The sequence below is a fragment of the Bombus affinis genome, chromosome 10 (genome assembly GCF_024516045.1).
Source record: "Bombus affinis isolate iyBomAffi1 chromosome 10, iyBomAffi1.2, whole genome shotgun sequence".
Classification (NCBI taxonomy): domain Eukaryota; kingdom Metazoa; phylum Arthropoda; class Insecta; order Hymenoptera; family Apidae; genus Bombus; species Bombus affinis.
The window spans coordinates 10,369,298-10,387,269 of NC_066353.1; the positions used below are offsets into that span (position 1 = coordinate 10,369,298).

Here is a 17,972-nt window from a genome sequence, read left to right on the forward strand (position 1 = left end):
AGTGCCTTGCATATTTTTCTTTAATAAAACAACTTATAATTTTAATTATTAAAATACAAATATCAAAAATAATATATAATCCTTTTATAAAATAAAGCTATTATAAAACAATTTGTATTTCTTAAAATAACGAATGTAATACAGCTAATATTCGGTAAAATATAGTATTGATATAATATAATACATAAAGATAAGCAGAAATAGTCTTTTTAAGTATAACATAAAATATAGAAAATCTCATTTTAAAATAGGTAAAGAAGAATCATGAGGTACAATGTGAATTTAATAATAAAGAAGTAATATTTGTTATATAGATAAATATATATAATGACATTTTATGAAGATTGATATTTTACACAATTGACAAAAATATTAGTAAAGGTATACAATTTGCATATCGTCCAACATTCTATGTATATTTTTTTATATAACAAATTTTTAAGACTGCCAATATTAAATTGTCAATAATCATTCAATATATGCAAACACTACAGCATTTACTTTTTGACGTGATAAGCAGTGTTAAATATAAAATGTAGATTTACATATTTACATACATATTCGTAATATGTAGAGTATTATGTTCAAATAACATCAATTTTATTTTTAATTAATAATATATACTAGTAGCCATTTAATTCATTTTATAATTTGTATCTCAAAAAAGATCAACTAATACATTATGTTGAAAAACGGAGATTTGTAAGAATGTAGGTACAATGAATATTGATGTATTATGTGAATTTACTTTATTTTTTAACTATTGTACTTATGTGTATGCATTTTTATACTAAAAATGTTCTTGTGCTTTTTATATGTATTGTACAGGCATACTCAAAGTGTTTTATACTTTTTTTATACAAATATATATCTACCGTAACTTATAACATTGTTTAAGATTTATGTATATAGTAGTCTATTGCTGTTGAAAATGCTGCAAAACCTGCTGCTCCAATTAAACCTGCTTTCACACCAGCTAAAACACAAGATTAAATTCAAGTATAAATATATAAAGTTATATTTAAATTTAACATAAAATAGTACCTCTTAGACCTATTATTCCACCTGTTAAACCACCAGCATATGTCCCATTCTTCCAATCAGATTTTCCTCTATACTAAAGGGAAATTGTAAAATATTATGATAAATAGATAAATGTAAATTAAACTACAACTTTATATTAAATTTAAAGAATTATTACCGATTCTATCGCACATTCAGTTGCTGAATATACACAACCAACTACAGCAAAATTTTTTGCATAACCTAATGTTGTAGTTTTCATTTCTCTAAAAACTTCACGAACAGTTTGCTGTTTTTCAATGCTTGCCATATTTGGATTTACACTAGATGAGAATAAACCTATTGCAGCTCCTAAGCCATACCCTACGAATCTAATTTTTTTTTAATTATACTGATATAAATAATAGTTATTTTATAGCATATAATATAAATATACCTATAACACAACTTGCAATACTTTTAAAGATGCAACTTTCCATTACACTTTCTATTAATTTTTCTTCATTAGTTTTAAGTTGTACAGGTCCCACAGTTCTTGGAATTATAATATTTTCTCTAAACCTTTCTTTAGTACCAATAAGATAAAGCGCTATGTTATCCAAATCCATGTCATTTCCCATTCTGTTTTCATTTATTTCTAATGACTGTGATAATGATTTGGATGAATAGATATTAAACATATTTTTCTCAATATTTCCTACTTCTTATAACAGATAGATTAGAACATGTCCCAACTGTTTTGGATTCAATTCTATATCTTTAAACTGCAAAATAATTCTATATTTATGCAACCTATAATAAAAAAACTTTATATAAATATAATCAAAATAGAAATATATCAATACAATTCAATCAAAATATTAGTATGTTTCTTACCTTAACCTCTATTTGAAAGAACTTAGAAAGTTCTTTTTAAATTATGTATTAAAATGTATTAAAAAATAATTTTTATATTTTCAAAATATTAATTATTATTGCTGTTTAACTATATATAACAATATTACATTTGGAATAATAAATATAACCGAAATTTTTTATAACGATGAATATACCAGCTTGCTGCTTGGTACATATATATACACATAAGAATTCCCAACTATATATATACACAATTACCTAATGGTGTTAATTCTAAAAAATATGTACTTTGAAAGAAATTTATACACATTATAAATCTGCATAGGTATATAAATTTGAAATAATCATTACATTTTTACATATTAAACGTAAAAACTTATTTGAGAAATAAAATTGCAAATAATATTTATCGCAATTATAAAAATTTCAAGTTTTTACTAAAAATTAATATCATTATATAATAATTAGTTCCTAAATCTATACATTTTTTATTAATGTAATATTTTATTTTATTATTTAGACACCATTAATATATGTATGTTTTAAATATTTAGAATGGCGCCAATGTCTAATATTTATTAGGTTATCATACACGTGACAGCTAAATTCTTAATGTTAAATAGTGAAATTATTAATTTCTTAAACTAAGTAATTTTAAATTAGTTGTTTGTTTATTCGATTAAGTAAACTAAATGATATATTGAAGTCATGGAAGAAAAAACTCAAATGGAAGAAGATAATGATGATGGTAAAAGATTTTATTTACAAAAATTTGTTGAAATTATAGAAAAAAATCAAAACTTAACAATATACAATTTCAGAAAATAATGTTGCTGTTAAAAATACAATTCCACTAATAAAAGATTTATTTCATGTACATGGAAAAGTTGGAGAAGGAACTTTCAGTTCTGTGTACTTAGCTACTTTAAAACTATCTGATGGTTCTAAAAAATTTGCTTTGAAACATTTAGTTCCTACTAGACATCCTGAAAAAATTGAACGAGAATTACAATGTATGCAACAGATAGGGTAATTGATATTTTAAGCTTGATTGAAATGCAAACAATATGTATATAAGTATATATTTATAATTTCTTTTTCAGAGGAAAAGATTATGTAGTTGGATTAGAATTATGTTTACGAAATTTTGAAACAGTAATATTTGTAATGCCATATATGAGGCATGATAAATTTTCGGTAAAATACTTGGCTTCTTATATTTCAATTATATCTTAATTTCATAATATTATAAATAAGAGTTTAATAATCTTAAAATTTAATAATATTAAATAGGAATATGTACAAGATATGACTGTACAGGAAACAAAGGATTATATGATTGCATTATTAACTGCATTACGAAGGGTTCATAAATTTAATATTATACATAGAGATGTCAAACCCAGTAATTTTTTATATGATAGATGCAACAAAAGGTATAACAGCATAAATTATATTCATATGAATATATTATCTTAATTTTATATTTCTTAATAGATACTTGTTAGTTGATTTTGGATTAGCACAAGAATATATAGCAGAGAAAAAATCTAACAATCTTAAATTACTCAATTCTGAAACACAAATTGTTAAAAGGAAAAGAACGGATGAAGTAATGTATCAATTATTTACAATTGTAGAAGTTTCTTTAAAAAACGTATGTTGTTACTCTCTAATATTTTTACAGAATAGTTTAAATTTTTCTCTCGATAGAAGAAGGAAAGGTACAGAAGAGAAGTGTTACTGCTTTGGTAAAGCAAAAGTTTGTTCATTATGTATATCAAAACCAGAACAGACAGCTCCAAGAGCTGGTACACCAGGTTTCCGTGCTCCGGAAGTTTTACTAAAGCATCCTTCACAAACACCAGCAATTGATATTTGGGCAAGTGGAGTAATGATGCTCTGTATTCTTAGTGGTACTCAACCATTTTTTCTTTCACCAGATGATTGTACAGCTTTAGCAGAAATAACAACTATATTTGGATCAAATAAAATGCAACAGTGTGCACGCAAATTAGGTTTGGAAAAGATCATTTTTTTAATACAATTTATATTATAGTCTTTTACTTCTTTTGGTTTGTTCTAATTTATCATTTTGCTTACTTTATATATTTTAAACCTTTCTTTGATAATTCAGGAAAAAAAGTTATCTTTAGTGAAGATATACCAGGGGTTGATATTGTATCTTTATGTCAGAAATTACAAAAAAGAAATAAAGGTTTATTAAATAATAAAGATCATAACACCTGTGAAAAGGTATCTTCTATAATTTAACATTTATTCATAAATATAATTAAGAATTCAAGTATAATATTTTTGTTTTTAAATAATATGTAATGTAATGTACTAAAGATTTTATGTTAAAAAATATTTATATTTTAAGGTATCATTGGACACTCAGTTTCCAAAAGAAGCTTATCATCTTCTACTAAGGTTATTGGATTTAGATTATAAAACACGTCTTACCGCAGATCAAGCTTTAAATCATCCATTTTTTAAATTATAGTATATATTTTCATCTTAAAAATTTTTGAATCTATTTTTGGCAGATGTAAAACAGTATATTATAAGTCAGTCAATATCATAAGAATAGCTAAATAATACTACATTTAATGTTATACTGAAAATATTGCACATTATGAAACTTATACATATACATAAATGTATACAAATATATAGTATATTATTATTTATATTAAATTAAATAACTTAGATTTTTAGGCATTAAATAAATAGTTTTATATTTTTTATATAACTATATTATATGTATAATATTAGAATATTAATAAATGCAATATTTTTACAATTTAACTATGTCTAAAAATACTTACGTATTACTTAAATATTTTATTGTGTTGTTTGCTATGAAAGATGAAATTGATAATCTTTCTTTAGGCACTTTGCGGTATTATGATAAATATTCATTATTAGATATTCTTTACACACCAAAATTAAGTTAAGTGCATACTGTATATATTTATTCAATATTTTCCAAATTATTTGTATTTTGTGGTACTTGTTCTTCATTTTCACTTTTCCTAATAAGTTTCCATTCTGCTGCAGCTTCTAATGCTTTAGCTGCTAATTCTTTAATTTTTTTGTTTTCCACTGTATCACTCTTTGTCAAAGCCATTAAAATTTCCATTACATCAGTTTCAATCATTCTACTTGCTACATCTTTTGTACTTTTCATCATATTTAAAACTATTATAATCCCTCTATGTTGTAAATCAGAATTTGGATTAGCAAGTAAATAATGTAGTGATTCTAACCAATCCTTTGAATCAAATATTTTTATGCAAGACTTTATGCTAACTGATGTTAACATTGCTAAGGCCCCTGCTGCCGCCATGCTTGTATCTACATCTTCATCTTCACAAAGAATGACCAGATATTTAACTCTATCGTTTTCTTGTTCATAATACTTAATAGTGTCTTCACACATCATTAAATTATTTATAACCTGCGTGGATGCACGTTTTAACATTTCATGATCTTCATACATATAAGCTTCAACTTTTTGGAAGCCTCCTTCTTTTAAAATTCGTTTTCGAATACTATCATTAACACCGGCTAAGTTGCATAAGGCCATTAAAGCTTCAAAGTTTTCGAGTGCAGAGCATTCTGGATTTAAAAGATTTAAAAATGGTCGAACTACCTCCATTATTCTTTGTCCAGGAAATGCAACTTCTGGATTTATTGTAATTCCTAATCGCGCGAGAGCTTGTGATGCTTGTTTTTTTCCTTTATCTGTGCCATCTAGAGCTAATGGTAAAAGTGCTTTTCCTCCACCTTGTTGAACAACAATTCCTCGTACATCCGGTTGACTACAAATTGCATTAAATACACGTGCTATTAATTCTTTGCTATTTTGGCTTTCTGTTTTAGAAAGTGCGACTAATGCATATGTTACACCGGCGTTAGCTAAAGCAATTACTCTTTTATTTACAAAATCTATATCATCTAACTCGTGTTCTTCTGGTATGTGATGTTTTGCAAATTTCGCTAATTCAATCATTTCTGGTATAAGTTCTTGTTTATCATATGCATTACATAAATTCACTAATGTAGTAACGACGCCATAAATTACAGACTGATCTCCAGTTTTGGCCAGTTCTATCATTGCTTGAACTGCTTGCACATCTTCAATTAATTTTTCTTTGACTTCAGCATCAAAAGTAAGATATGATAATCCTTCCACTGCCCATTTTCTCATATCTTTTTGTTTTTTAGGATTAATTAAAAACCTTCTACAAGCTTCAGCCAATTTTTTTGTTGCTCCATCAGCAAATGGTCTTATTGTAGCATCTGTACCACCTGAACTACCTAATTTACACAATCCTACTAAAGCACGTACTCTAATAGAATCATCTTTAGATTGGTACAACTTTTTTAATATATTCACGCCTTGATTGATAATTGTAGTAGCTTTGTCTTTTTTGGATGCAGCGGCAATAATACATTCGCAAGCAACTTTTTGTTGTAATAGATCTTCTGTTCCTGCCATAACAAGTATCATTTCTAAAATACCTCCCTTAGCAATTATTGTATTTCCAACATCTAGTGGACCAAGCAATAAAGTTGTTATTGCAACTACAACACGAACCTGTTTAAAAGAATAATATGACATGAATAAACATATTATATATTTATATTTTTCATGATATAGCTTTCACCAAAGATTAAACAAATATATTATTTACCTTAGATTCTATATCTGGTGTTAGTAGTTTATCTTTTATATATTCATCAATAGCATTTCTAAATTTTTCCTTTGCTGCATCATAATACATATTTTCATAAACTCTCGCCAAACACACACTTGTTATAGTTCTAGTAGATGATGTAATGTGCATTGAGGATTCATATTTATATTCTTCAAGCTCACTAGCTACTTCCATTAAACGTTTCAAACCATGAAGTTCAACTAATCGTTCTGCCCAATTTAATGCAGTGTAGTGGATGTTACGCATAATAAGTTCTATAATTGCATCTCTAGCTAGTCCAGAAATTGTTCTGCTTGTTACACTGTACAGTAAACAAGATAAAATAGTATCTATCTCCTTGTTGTATTTATCACACAATTCTTTGTTTGGTTTTGAATCTGGTTTGTTAGTCATTCCACTATATGTGTTTAGTATTGTCTGTAAACATAATTTTAAAAAGATATTAAGATGAATATACATTTTAACATTGAAAATAACAATTTTTCATATTTATTAAATTTACTAACCTGTAAGCAATATTGAGCAGCATTTACTCTTTCTGCAATTATACTGTTGATCATCTCTAAACACCAAGGTATACCAATTTGCTTTATAATAGTTTCAGTTCTATTAATGTTATCTTTACATAATTCTGCAATAATTCGAACACCAATTGTTATTATTTCCTCACTTTTCTCAAGTTTAAGCATCTTTATTATTTTAGAGATTACTCCATCATTAAACATTATTTCTGCTCCTGCTCTTTCTCGAGCAAGAACAAGTAAATTGTTCATTGCTGTTTCTCGTTTTTCACTATCTCCTTTTATTTCGAAAGCTATATCTATCATTTGTGATACCTTTAAAAGAACATATTCATGTACTGGTTTGTGTATTATAGAAAAAGATATTTTTATAGTTTCAACTATGCAAAAGTTTTAAAATACACTTTGTAATTGATCTATCATGTTATATAATGAATCCTAATATACAAACCTTTACACTAACACGAGAATTTTGTCTATATCTTTCTTGGACAATTTCATGTAACTTTGCAGCAATAGGTTGAATTGCTTTATTGCCAGGATCTGCAGAAATAATGTATCTTGCATCACGATATGCTTCTTCGTATCTTTCCAATGCTTCTAATGCTTGACATCGACGAAACAATGCTTTTGGATCATTTGGAGATATTTTAAGAGCTTCATCACAATCTTCAATTGCTTTATTATATTCTTCTTGTTTTAAATATGTAGCTGCACGATTCTTATAATATATAGCTTTCTCTGAATTATCTTCATTTGTAAGTTTTAATGCATTTGTATAACAACTTAAAGCTTCTGACCAATTTCCTTTATTGAATTCCACATTGCCCTCCTCCTTCCATTCATGTGCAGTCAAATTTGTTGTTTTTGTCATGTTGTTTAACTAAACGTTTTCTAATAAAAAAAATTAATTATACATTGTTTCAGAAAAATGTTCATGTTATAAAACAGTTTAACATAACAATTATCTAAATAAATTATAGTATATTATTTACACAGCATACGTTTAAATATTAAATAAATAATACTTAATACGTAATTGCTATGTCAAGACGAAATTATGAATAATACCAATACACACATATGTAAAACTCTATAATACGTACCAAGAACTAAATATTATATGATTTTCTTTGAAATATTAGGAATTTAAATGTTAAAAGTTTAATTGCTGGTATTTCTTTCGAAAGTCTCTAATGCAATACTGAGACTGGCACTGCTTCTGCATCGTATTAAAAAGGGAACAGATCTATCCAGACGTCACTAGACTATTGCATGTTTATTTTAAACTGTGTTCGTCCCACGATCGAATAAAAATAAAACTGCCGGGTTAAAATAATTTTCAAACCCGTTAGTAACGTTATCATGATACCTACATCTTTGCTATATTAATTGAATTTTCTTTCTACAAAAATTAAAAATTATATCTATGTAAAACATGTTTAAATGTATTAAATCATCAATGATTGTTTATAATGCTTCATATTTTCTATTTAAATTGAAATACAAATATGTGTAGCATGTATATACAAATATATATGAATATGTATGTGCGCTTATAAATATTGGCGCGATTTTTAAATACGCTAGACACTAGCACTTAATATTATGAAAGTATTGATACATTCACTAGATATATGAAATTGTTTATGTAGAAATTGAAAAGTATAATTTTAGACTTTTATATAACAATTAGAGAACATCATTAACATTATTACCACAGGTTAGCTATCTATTTATAGGTTATAATCCTAGGTTTTATGTTTAGGATTGAAGATTAACTTAGGTTTAAAATCTAAGTCAATTGATTGTATCCAAAAACTATAATGTGTGGATGATGAAATACACACACACACACACACAAAAGCGCGCGCACGCACGGAGAAAGATAGAGAAAGAAAAAAACATCATTATATAAATAAAGAAAATATACATTTATTGAAAAAAGTATTTTATTTATTTTACCTTCGTCATTACATTACATTCTCCACATCGCAATTGTATTGCAGCGATATACGATGATTTTTAATTTTTGTTTCTAATTTCTTCATTATGATGTATGGGTTTATAATTTTCCATTAGATACTTTTTTCATTCGTGAATTAAGATTACTATTAATTTGGAAGTTATGAGCGAAATTTTAAATTTAATTTTATATTATATCATTAATGATAACATTATTTGTAATAGAAGTGCTCATGCAGGAAAAGATATACACATACACATAATTAAGCAACTTTGATATAATAATTGAACTAATTTATAATATTACCGCAATAATTTCCTATGTTACTATTACTGGACAAATTTGTTTATTAAATAAAATTCAGAATCGCGATATATGTCCAACTATTCGCGATTAAATCTGATAAAAATTGGCAATTGATTGAGCTAAAATATAATACAAATTATTTGAACAATCACCATACATTTAATCCATTTTAGTTGTCGCAAAAATTTTTATGACAAGAAACATATTTAAAAAAGATCGTACTTTACCTCTCTAAATTATTGGAACCGATTAAAAAATATACGTATATTTTTATTACAAAAATATACTCAATCCTGTTTAAATTTCTTGCATTGAATAAAAACATAACAGTGTATTATCTTACCGAATATTTCGAAATAAATTAATTCCAATATTGCATAAGTGTTATATTGATTTAATAAGAAATTCGATATTCTAATGTACATTGATATTTATGGCATGTATAGGAATTATTTTATGTGAGCTAAGTAATATGTACCAATGTGTTCTATTGTATTTTAGATATTAAACATTGTAATAGCACTTACATACTATACATGTTATTTTATTTATGAACCTACTTAATAACATTCGTGATTATTAAATATTTCGTGATAATAGTTATACACATATGTCTAAATTTTGTAAACATTTTTATATGAAACGTACTTCAACACTGTAAAAAGAATTTTGGATATATGTTTATGAATAACTTTGCTTGTAATTTTATACTGTTTAACTTATAGTAAATCAAAATAAAAATTCGTTATACTTATTAATATCTAAAATATAAAGCTATTACAATTTTATTAATTTATGAAAATAAGATTGAAAACTGCAATAGAAAATTTATCTCTTTTATACAAAACTTAGTTATATAGGTAATATATACTGTGTTCACTTTTTCCATTTTATAATAGAAATTATATTTTATAAATTGCACAAGTAAATCTTATATGAAAATATATTTATTTTTAATCACAAGAATTTCTGCGACGAACCTTGGACTAGCAATGAATGGTGATAAGTAATTAAGAATAATCTAGAAAATTTGTAACCAGAGTCCACTTAGAACTGTGTAAAATCATATTAAGACAGACTACTTACATTATCATTGATTAATAAAAAAGATAGTACGAATGATGATAATTGAAATGTTGCGAGGTTATGATAGAAACAGAAATTTCGTTATTAACAAAATATGGTGATAGAAGAGATGAGTTCTTTTTATTTTAGTAGACTATTATTATTGAATGTTTCAGCTGCCCCTAGCTTCTGTTGAAGATGCTTCTTCGCCACGTTGTATTTTTAGCCATTCAACAAATTCATCAAGCATTACTGGCCCTGTAAAAAATACATGCACTAAATGTGAAGTACGCACATAATTAAAATATATTCGTCAGTGACATTATGCGATTACACACATGCTCCATCTAAATCATAATTAGCTAAATCATGATTGATTGTACGAGAAAATTCTAAAATGTTGCACCACTGATCTTTATTGATCACTTTGTACTTCGATTGATCTAGGAACTGAGCAAATTGTGTAAACAATGGCCAATGTTTTCCCAAAAGTAATTGTAACATAACTCTTGCTGTTTCCATATCCATACTTCTTTGATCTTTGTCCTAAAATATGGTGTATAATACATATACATGTCTACAAAAGTTTTAATACATACAAAATATAATGCTTACTCTAGCAAAATCATAAGCATATCTGTATATTCCCTTAAATGTATGTGGATCATTTAATTGATTCCTTAGGTACTCAAGTTTCTGTTGTATTTTACTAATAGAATCACACTGTAAGTCCGAAAGACCTTTTAACCATTCGCTTAGTGTAAAGAAACCCATTTGTCGAGCATTCATTTTATATGCAAGAACAAGCATTACTACATTTTCAGGTTCTACACCAATATCCTCACAAAACTTTTCCATTCCTTCAGGCCCAAGAGTATCTGAATCATCAGGTGTTGTATATTCTCTAAACCATGTGATACAACGTTTTTGGGAAAAAGATGAAGCAGTTGAAACATCTTCTGTTTTTGAATAACGTCTTGCACTGGAAGGGAGTAACATGTTTATTGTATTTAACATAAGAGGATCCAACAATATGACACAGTTATAAAGTTTAACTTCAAATCGTTATTGGTTTATACGTATAACATAAGTTTAAATTTGTTGTAACATAATTTACCTAGATGTATGTCTAAGTCTTTTTGAAGGATGCCTCGATATGCCTTCTTCATGAGCACTAGGTGACATTTCAATAGGCGTATGATGATTTGTGCTAGAGGGCGCTCTACGCTTGCTGCGTGGCATCCCTCTTTTAACTAAAAAAAATAATTTAATGTTTACATGAATTACCATAAAATATAACAATTAGTTAATTGATATAATTATTTACTTATTATACACAATCCTTACCTATTAATTAATATGTAATAATTAATATATTAAAATTCCTAATATAATGAATATGTATATATTCTCAAAAATAAGTATATTATTAATAAAAACTCTTAATAATGTATTAATAATTTATAAATATTTTCAACTGACATTAATTATAATAGACTGTTATATATAATTTATATAAGTTTTGATCTTTTAATTCAGTAACTAAATGTCTAATATATATATTTATAAAGATACTCTCAATTTTGCTTCATTAAGAGAATAAAAAATATGAATTGACAAAACAATAATAAGTCAATATCAAAAGAGGCATAAAACTAATTTGTCCATATATTGAAATAGTATAAAAAGAAATAGTATAAATAAATTACTTACCACGCAGCAACAATGTAAGTAATATAAAAGATTAAGAAGATTTGAAGGATCCGTAATATAGCTGGTTTATACTGGCTAAACTGACATTTCCTTTCAGTCTTAAAAGATCGAGTTTGAGGTTAGGTTCGGCAATTAATCGGAGTATATCGTAATTTTCAATGTTTTTTACTTTAGCTTTAACCGCTTTGTACATGTGATGTTGCAAATAGATACCTAAGAGTTATTAATATATATTTTTAGACACACTAATCTTGAATTATGTTTTTAATGTAGAAAAAGAAGTATCCAGTTAAATAGTTACAGAGCTTATATATGCAAATTATTTCCTGCTGCGACATGAGTCGTATCGTAATACCAAATGCTTGCAGAAAGATGAATCAATGATTATCACATTATAATGAAATATATAAATGTATAATAAATTGAAAAGACCCTCCCTACCTTGTTGAATGAACCACTAGAACAATTGTACCAGAAATGTATTTCTCAGAGTCAAAAGTCAACATCAATATAAAACTTGCTTTGTAGTTTAGTCTATAAAAATAATATCAAACATAGTGCCAGCGTCATTAAATATTTAAGTAATTTATTAATTTGGATATTTTGTACTACCTAAACGCTGTACGGTTAAATAAAATTTTTTGCACATCAGCTTTATTTCATTTTATTGCCGTTTTGAGACAGCATGCCTTTTCGCAGGGATACCAAATGTAGAATTTATTTCCCACTAGCGTGAACAATTATGGAATAAAAATGAATATTGATGTTTCATCATTAATTTGTATTATTTTAATATTAGCAAGGCTTAGTACAGGAAACTTAAAAATGTAAAAATTTAAGTGATACGGTGTGATACCATAAACTAACAATTTGAAAAAAACACACATAATTTATAAAATATTAATACACTATTTACGTATATTTGCCATTTTTATGTTAAGATTAATCTTTTATTTATAAATTAAGAATAAAAATAACATGTATACAAATCAAACCACAAGTGAACAACAGGATAGGGGCATTATTCAATATATATTTTTGTCGCACAGTTTAGGTTCACAAATAATGTTACCACTTTGATGTTGTTTCCAATGTTACCGATTCAGCAATAGTCAAGTAGCAGTACCGATCGTTAAAAAAACAGAGATCTTGTTATTGACAGTCAAGGTACAGGGGGCGTAAAAATCTCCGTGATTTTTTTCACGTTCGGTATTTCAGAACGTGAGATAGGAGAGTCCGAATCCCAAATTATGAATGTGAATGTTGTTAATTTGAAATTCGAAATTATACATTTGTATAAATAATTACATTATAAGTTTTATTATCATCGATAGTAATTACGTATGTTTTGTTAATTGTTCCTTTCTAATTGACGAATTGAAAAAGTAATTAACAGCTGACTGTTTATTTATGCTACAGTATAATAGAAGATTAAATAAAATTTATGTTAATACAATATTTTTGAAAGACAAATATGGCTACTATTGATGTAGAAATTAATAAGGAGAAGAATAATTTCTTAGCTGCATATCACATCCTAAAATTTTCAAAAAATGATAAAGATGATACAGAAGTTGTAGACATTGAACGTAGATGTTTTGCTATGAAATATCTAACAGCAAAACAGTGGTAAGTTCTATAATTTTATCCTCTATTCAGATATAAGTAATTTATTCAATGTATCAAATACATACATAAATTATTTCATTTAGTGAATCAGAAGATGTAGCAGCTTGTCTACTTCAAAAAAGTTTGGAAGATTATCAAAACTTAATGGAAAATAGAGATGGGATAAATAATTATTGGAAACAATGTAAGTTACAAACACCAAAGATCAATAGTAATCCACAGAAATGGAAGTCAGGTCTATACGATATAAATATGGCACTAAATTTTGTGAAATCTTTACCTTGCCAAGATAATAATACCATGCCATGTCATAAAAGATTATTTAATGACAGACATGTGGAGAATATCATTAATATATGGAAAAATAAAGAAACTGAACCAAGAAATAGAAAGATAAGTACTCAAGCAAAACCAAATCTTAGTCAGAGTTCAAATGCAAGTAGTAAAAAAGAAGTTGAAAATAACATGCAATGTGAAATTGATAAATCTTTATTTTCATCCAATAGTTCTACAGATGAAAGTATTAGCACACAAATGAGTTATAATAAACAACCTAAGACTTATTCTGTCAATCAAGAAAATCAAATTTATGCACGACAAAGGCTTGTCAAGTTTGAATCTAGATCAAACTTTAAATTTACGAGAGAAGATCCATTTAAAGCATCTAAAAATAATCAGGATCAATCGAGTTACCACAGAAATAATATGAAATTAAAAACACAAGTTTCTGTTCAACATAATGAAGAAGATCCTAACACTGTTAAATCTAAAATGAGCTTTTTCAGAACTGCTAGGGATGAACTAAATGTGCAGCAAATGAAAGCTAATAAGCCAATGCAAAAAAAGACTCTAGGAGGGAAGGGATCTGTTAATTCTAAATTTGTTTGTCCATTTAAAAGGGAAAAAGAGAAAATTCAGGAAAACATGTACAATAATGAAAGTGACACAATGGAAGATGAGAGATTAAAAAATGTAGAATCAAAAATGGTTGAACTAATCAAGAATGAAATAATGGATTCAAAGACAATTATTTGTTGGGATGATATAGCTGGTTTAGAATATGCGAAAAAGATTATAAAGGAAGTAGTTGTGTATCCTATGTTGAGACCTGATATTTTCACTGGTTTACGTCGACCACCTAAAGGAATTTTATTATTTGGTCCACCAGGTACAGGGAAAACACTTATAGGAAAATGTATAGCATCGCAAAGTAAATCAACGTTTTTTTCAATATCTGCAAGCTCTTTAACTTCAAAGTGGATAGGTGAGGGAGAAAAAATGGTCAGAGCGTTATTCGCTGTTGCTAAGGTTTATCAGCCATCAGTGATTTTTGTTGATGAAATAGATTCGCTGCTCACTCAAAGATCTGAAACTGAGCACGAAAGTTCTAGGAGATTAAAAACTGAATTTTTGGTGCAATTAGATGGAGCTACAACCGCAGATGAAGATCGCATTTTAATTGTAGGAGCAACAAATAGACCACATGAACTAGATGAGGCAGCACGTAGACGACTGGTTAAAAGATTGTATGTTCCTCTACCTGAGTTCCAAGCTCGTAAACAAATCATAAATAATCTATTAATAACTGTTCCACATAATCTTACTGAAGAAGATATAAATAATGTAGCTGAACAGTCAAAAGGATATTCCGGAGCCGATATGTCAAATTTATGTAAAGAAGCTAGCATGGGACCAATTAGAAGTATCCCATTTAATCAATTAGAAAATATTAGAAAAGAAGATGTCAGACAAGTAACAGTCGATGATTTCAAGGAAGCACTGGTACATGTACGTCCTAGTGTATCAGAATCAAGTCTAACAACTTACGTTGAATGGGATGCTACATATGGAACTGGAACAGCACAGAATTATAAAGCATAACACATACTTTTACCATTTTTATACTAGTATTACAGTGTATTTTTGTACAGTACAAATTTTTATAACAAAAATATTTTTGCGCTATAGTGAACAACTTCTTAATAATTACAATCAAAAACTCAAATTTTCATTTATTATTACATTATATATAAAACTTAATTTATGAAAAATTTTACATTAGTCTTATAATTACATTTTGGTTTGCTTAAAGAGTATATTACATAAACTTAACAATATAGAATTTTTTGTGGTAACCAATAATTAAATATTCCTCAATATTAACCATTATATTTAATGAAATAACAGTTGAGGAGTCAGGACACAATTTGTTTGAATTAATAGTATTAAAATCAATTGCTCCGAAATCGTTTATATAATATATATGAACATTTCCTGTACAGAAGTAATTATTTAATACAATTGTAAATAATCCTATATTAAATAGAAAGATTACCTGAGTCCAATCCCAAAATGAGTACATGCGCATATATTAAAATTGCAGTAGGTGTTCCATGTAAAATAGGAAATAAATTATGGATCTTCCATTCTTTTCCTTGTACCAAAAAACCCACATATCCATATTCTATAATAATTGCATTATTGAAATATTTTATTAATTTTATATGACTATTTTATATATCTATTTAGTACTTCTTACCTGTAATACAGGCAATTATATTTGGTTTAAATACATAATAACGACGAATTCTTATATTTAGTGGTTGAACACGTGTATAAGAGTTCACGTGTATAAGTGTATAATCCTTTTGACTTGCATTCAAAGTCAAATCTACACAGCAGCCTTCTTTTGTATATAAAAGTACCTAAGTCACAATTTAATTTAAATAATAAATCAAGAAATTATAATTTCTTTATATAGTTACTCCATTATTATTACTTTATTATTATCTGCACCAATAGCAATAATATTATCTGAATCAAGTTCATACACAGTTTTTGGTATTGATCCCACGATACTTATTATATTATTCATGGCGATATAGCAATAACTGTAACTTGTACTATTAAATGTTTAATATTTAGTAATGATCACATTGATTGTTTTGATTATAGTTTTGTGTCCTTTAAATCATACCAAATTAACTTTCCACGGGTTCTATCAATTGGCTTCAATGTACTCACATCCCAAAAGCATATGTGATTATTTATAGAACTAGATATACAAACAATACTTGTTTCTACAAAATATAAATGATTAATTAGAAGCTTTCTTATCAGATTTTTGTTTAGTAAAATTTATAAATACCATCTCTGAGAAGCTTTACACTTTCTATATATTCCATATGATCAACTATATGTTTGCTTGTACGTAAATTAGGAATATTGTAAAAATAAACAAATCCTGCAGATGTCCCCATTGCTAATAGATTTCCTACAAAAAACATTTGTTATGAATACAAAATATAATTTTGTATCTTTAATGTATTACCTGAAGTATCTATACAAGTAATATATTCTGAATGATGGTCTTTTAATGGCTTAATACATTTACTTTGTGCATTACATTTTTTCATGTTTTTGCATTTAATCCATAATTTATACATAGCTATCCAAAATTTAACATCATGTTTCTCATAAAAATTAGTATATTTCTTTGGACTCAATGTTTCGCATAAAGTGGTCCAAAAATGTTCTGGAATTTTATCTCTGCACAATTTATGCCACAGGGTACTTTGCTATAATGAATAAGCCAAAAAAATAATTGAGAGATTAAATATGAATATGTATTAATAATAATGTATTATGTGGGTATACATACTCATTCTGTGAAAAGCACTCAAGTTTTGTAGTAAAAATTATAATTATTTACCTGCAATACTTTATCGATAATTTCCTTCCAACATTTACAAATTATTTTCAAATTTATAAGTGTTAGTGGATCGACGTACAAAAATATATGTTCCCATATATCGGGAGGGAAAATCATTGTCGTATTATAAATCAAACAAATTAAACGTAACTAAATGAAAAATGTTCAAGATTTCCAGCTATCATATATGTATTTCCTGTTGGCTGCGTGCTACGTTCTATGCTATAAACGTATGTAAAGTTTTTATCGATTGTTATCGACTTTCATCGCAATGTTGTTGCGTGTTGCGTTCGAAACAATTTTGAAAATTTCTGAAATTTCCATTCATAATTGCTTTGATGATTATGAAAGTGGAGTAAGTTTTATATTCTTTTTTTCAAGATATTTAAATATTTAGATTTTTACATTTGGGTAAAAATACTTTCTCACGATAAAACAAAATATTTCACGAC

The 17,972-nt window shown here is 26.8% G+C and overlaps 6 protein-coding genes across 12 annotated transcripts; 2 read left to right on the forward strand and 4 right to left on the reverse strand.

Annotated features, from left to right (window-relative positions):
• Positions 1-734: 734 nt before the first annotated feature.
• LOC126920875 (mitochondrial import inner membrane translocase subunit Tim22) lies at positions 735-2,069 on the reverse strand. The gene is made up of 5 exons (XM_050731754.1): positions 1,900-2,069; positions 1,460-1,815; positions 1,202-1,386; positions 1,045-1,117; positions 735-976 (listed from the first exon to the last, which is right to left on the reverse strand). Exons 2-5 carry the CDS (start codon positions 1,701-1,703, stop codon positions 894-896), a joined length of 585 nt encoding a protein of 194 aa, XP_050587711.1. The 5' UTR covers positions 1,704-1,815; positions 1,900-2,069; the 3' UTR covers positions 735-893.
• Positions 2,070-2,531: 462 nt separating this feature from the next.
• Positions 2,532-4,692, forward strand: LOC126920860 (cell division cycle 7-related protein kinase-like). 2 transcript variants are annotated; one of them, XM_050731726.1, is made up of 8 exons: positions 2,532-2,629; positions 2,703-2,910; positions 2,985-3,078; positions 3,175-3,317; positions 3,379-3,493; positions 3,569-3,899; positions 4,019-4,137; positions 4,265-4,692. In XM_050731726.1, exons 1-8 carry the CDS (start codon positions 2,590-2,592, stop codon positions 4,385-4,387), a joined length of 1,173 nt encoding a protein of 390 aa, XP_050587683.1. In that variant the 5' UTR covers positions 2,532-2,589; the 3' UTR covers positions 4,388-4,692. The 2 variants fall into 2 exon arrangements, with proteins under 2 accessions (XP_050587683.1, XP_050587684.1); XM_050731727.1 differs by lacking the exon at positions 4,019-4,137.
• Positions 4,139-8,580, reverse strand: LOC126920834 (protein unc-45 homolog B). 2 transcript variants are annotated; one of them, XR_007712126.1, is made up of 6 exons: positions 8,236-8,580; positions 7,581-8,023; positions 7,115-7,444; positions 6,585-7,025; positions 4,713-6,487; positions 4,139-4,417 (listed from the first exon to the last, which is right to left on the reverse strand). XR_007712126.1 is itself a non-coding variant. In XM_050731640.1 (5 exons), exons 2-5 carry the CDS (start codon positions 8,001-8,003, stop codon positions 4,859-4,861), a joined length of 2,823 nt encoding a protein of 940 aa, XP_050587597.1. In that variant the 5' UTR covers positions 8,004-8,023; positions 8,236-8,580; the 3' UTR covers positions 4,139-4,858. The 2 variants fall into 2 exon arrangements, 1 of the variants encoding a protein (XP_050587597.1); XM_050731640.1 differs by having other exon boundaries at positions 4,139-6,487.
• A 483-nt stretch (positions 8,581-9,063) lies between these two features.
• Positions 9,064-13,056, reverse strand: LOC126920869 (DCN1-like protein 5). 4 transcript variants are annotated; one of them, XM_050731744.1, is made up of 8 exons: positions 12,792-13,056; positions 12,621-12,713; positions 12,481-12,540; positions 12,180-12,392; positions 11,584-11,719; positions 11,082-11,448; positions 10,805-11,012; positions 9,064-10,724 (listed from the first exon to the last, which is right to left on the reverse strand). In XM_050731744.1, exons 5-8 carry the CDS (start codon positions 11,706-11,708, stop codon positions 10,639-10,641), a joined length of 786 nt encoding a protein of 261 aa, XP_050587701.1. In that variant the 5' UTR covers positions 11,709-11,719; positions 12,180-12,392; positions 12,481-12,540; positions 12,621-12,713; positions 12,792-13,056; the 3' UTR covers positions 9,064-10,638. The 4 variants fall into 4 exon arrangements, with proteins under 4 accessions (XP_050587701.1, XP_050587699.1, XP_050587700.1 ...); XM_050731742.1 differs by lacking the exon at positions 12,481-12,540; XM_050731743.1 differs by having other exon boundaries at positions 12,180-12,540.
• Positions 13,057-13,360: 304 nt separating this feature from the next.
• On the forward strand, positions 13,361-15,813 carry LOC126920843 (fidgetin-like protein 1). 2 transcript variants are annotated; one of them, XM_050731660.1, is made up of 2 exons: positions 13,361-13,808; positions 13,892-15,813. In XM_050731660.1, the coding sequence occupies exons 1-2, from the start codon at positions 13,654-13,656 to the stop codon at positions 15,687-15,689; spliced, it is 1,953 nt and encodes a 650-aa protein (XP_050587617.1). In that variant the 5' UTR covers positions 13,361-13,653; the 3' UTR covers positions 15,690-15,813. The 2 variants fall into 2 exon arrangements, with proteins under 2 accessions (XP_050587617.1, XP_050587618.1); XM_050731661.1 differs by having other exon boundaries at positions 13,685-13,808; positions 13,900-15,813.
• LOC126920859 (uncharacterized) lies at positions 15,694-17,875 on the reverse strand. Its single transcript, XM_050731725.1, has 8 exons — positions 17,521-17,875; positions 17,140-17,386; positions 16,957-17,082; positions 16,786-16,888; positions 16,588-16,711; positions 16,348-16,513; positions 16,144-16,272; positions 15,694-16,082 (listed from the first exon to the last, which is right to left on the reverse strand). The coding sequence occupies exons 1-8, from the start codon at positions 17,635-17,637 to the stop codon at positions 15,907-15,909; spliced, it is 1,188 nt and encodes a 395-aa protein (XP_050587682.1). The 5' UTR covers positions 17,638-17,875; the 3' UTR covers positions 15,694-15,906.
• Positions 17,876-17,972: the final 97 nt, after the last annotated feature.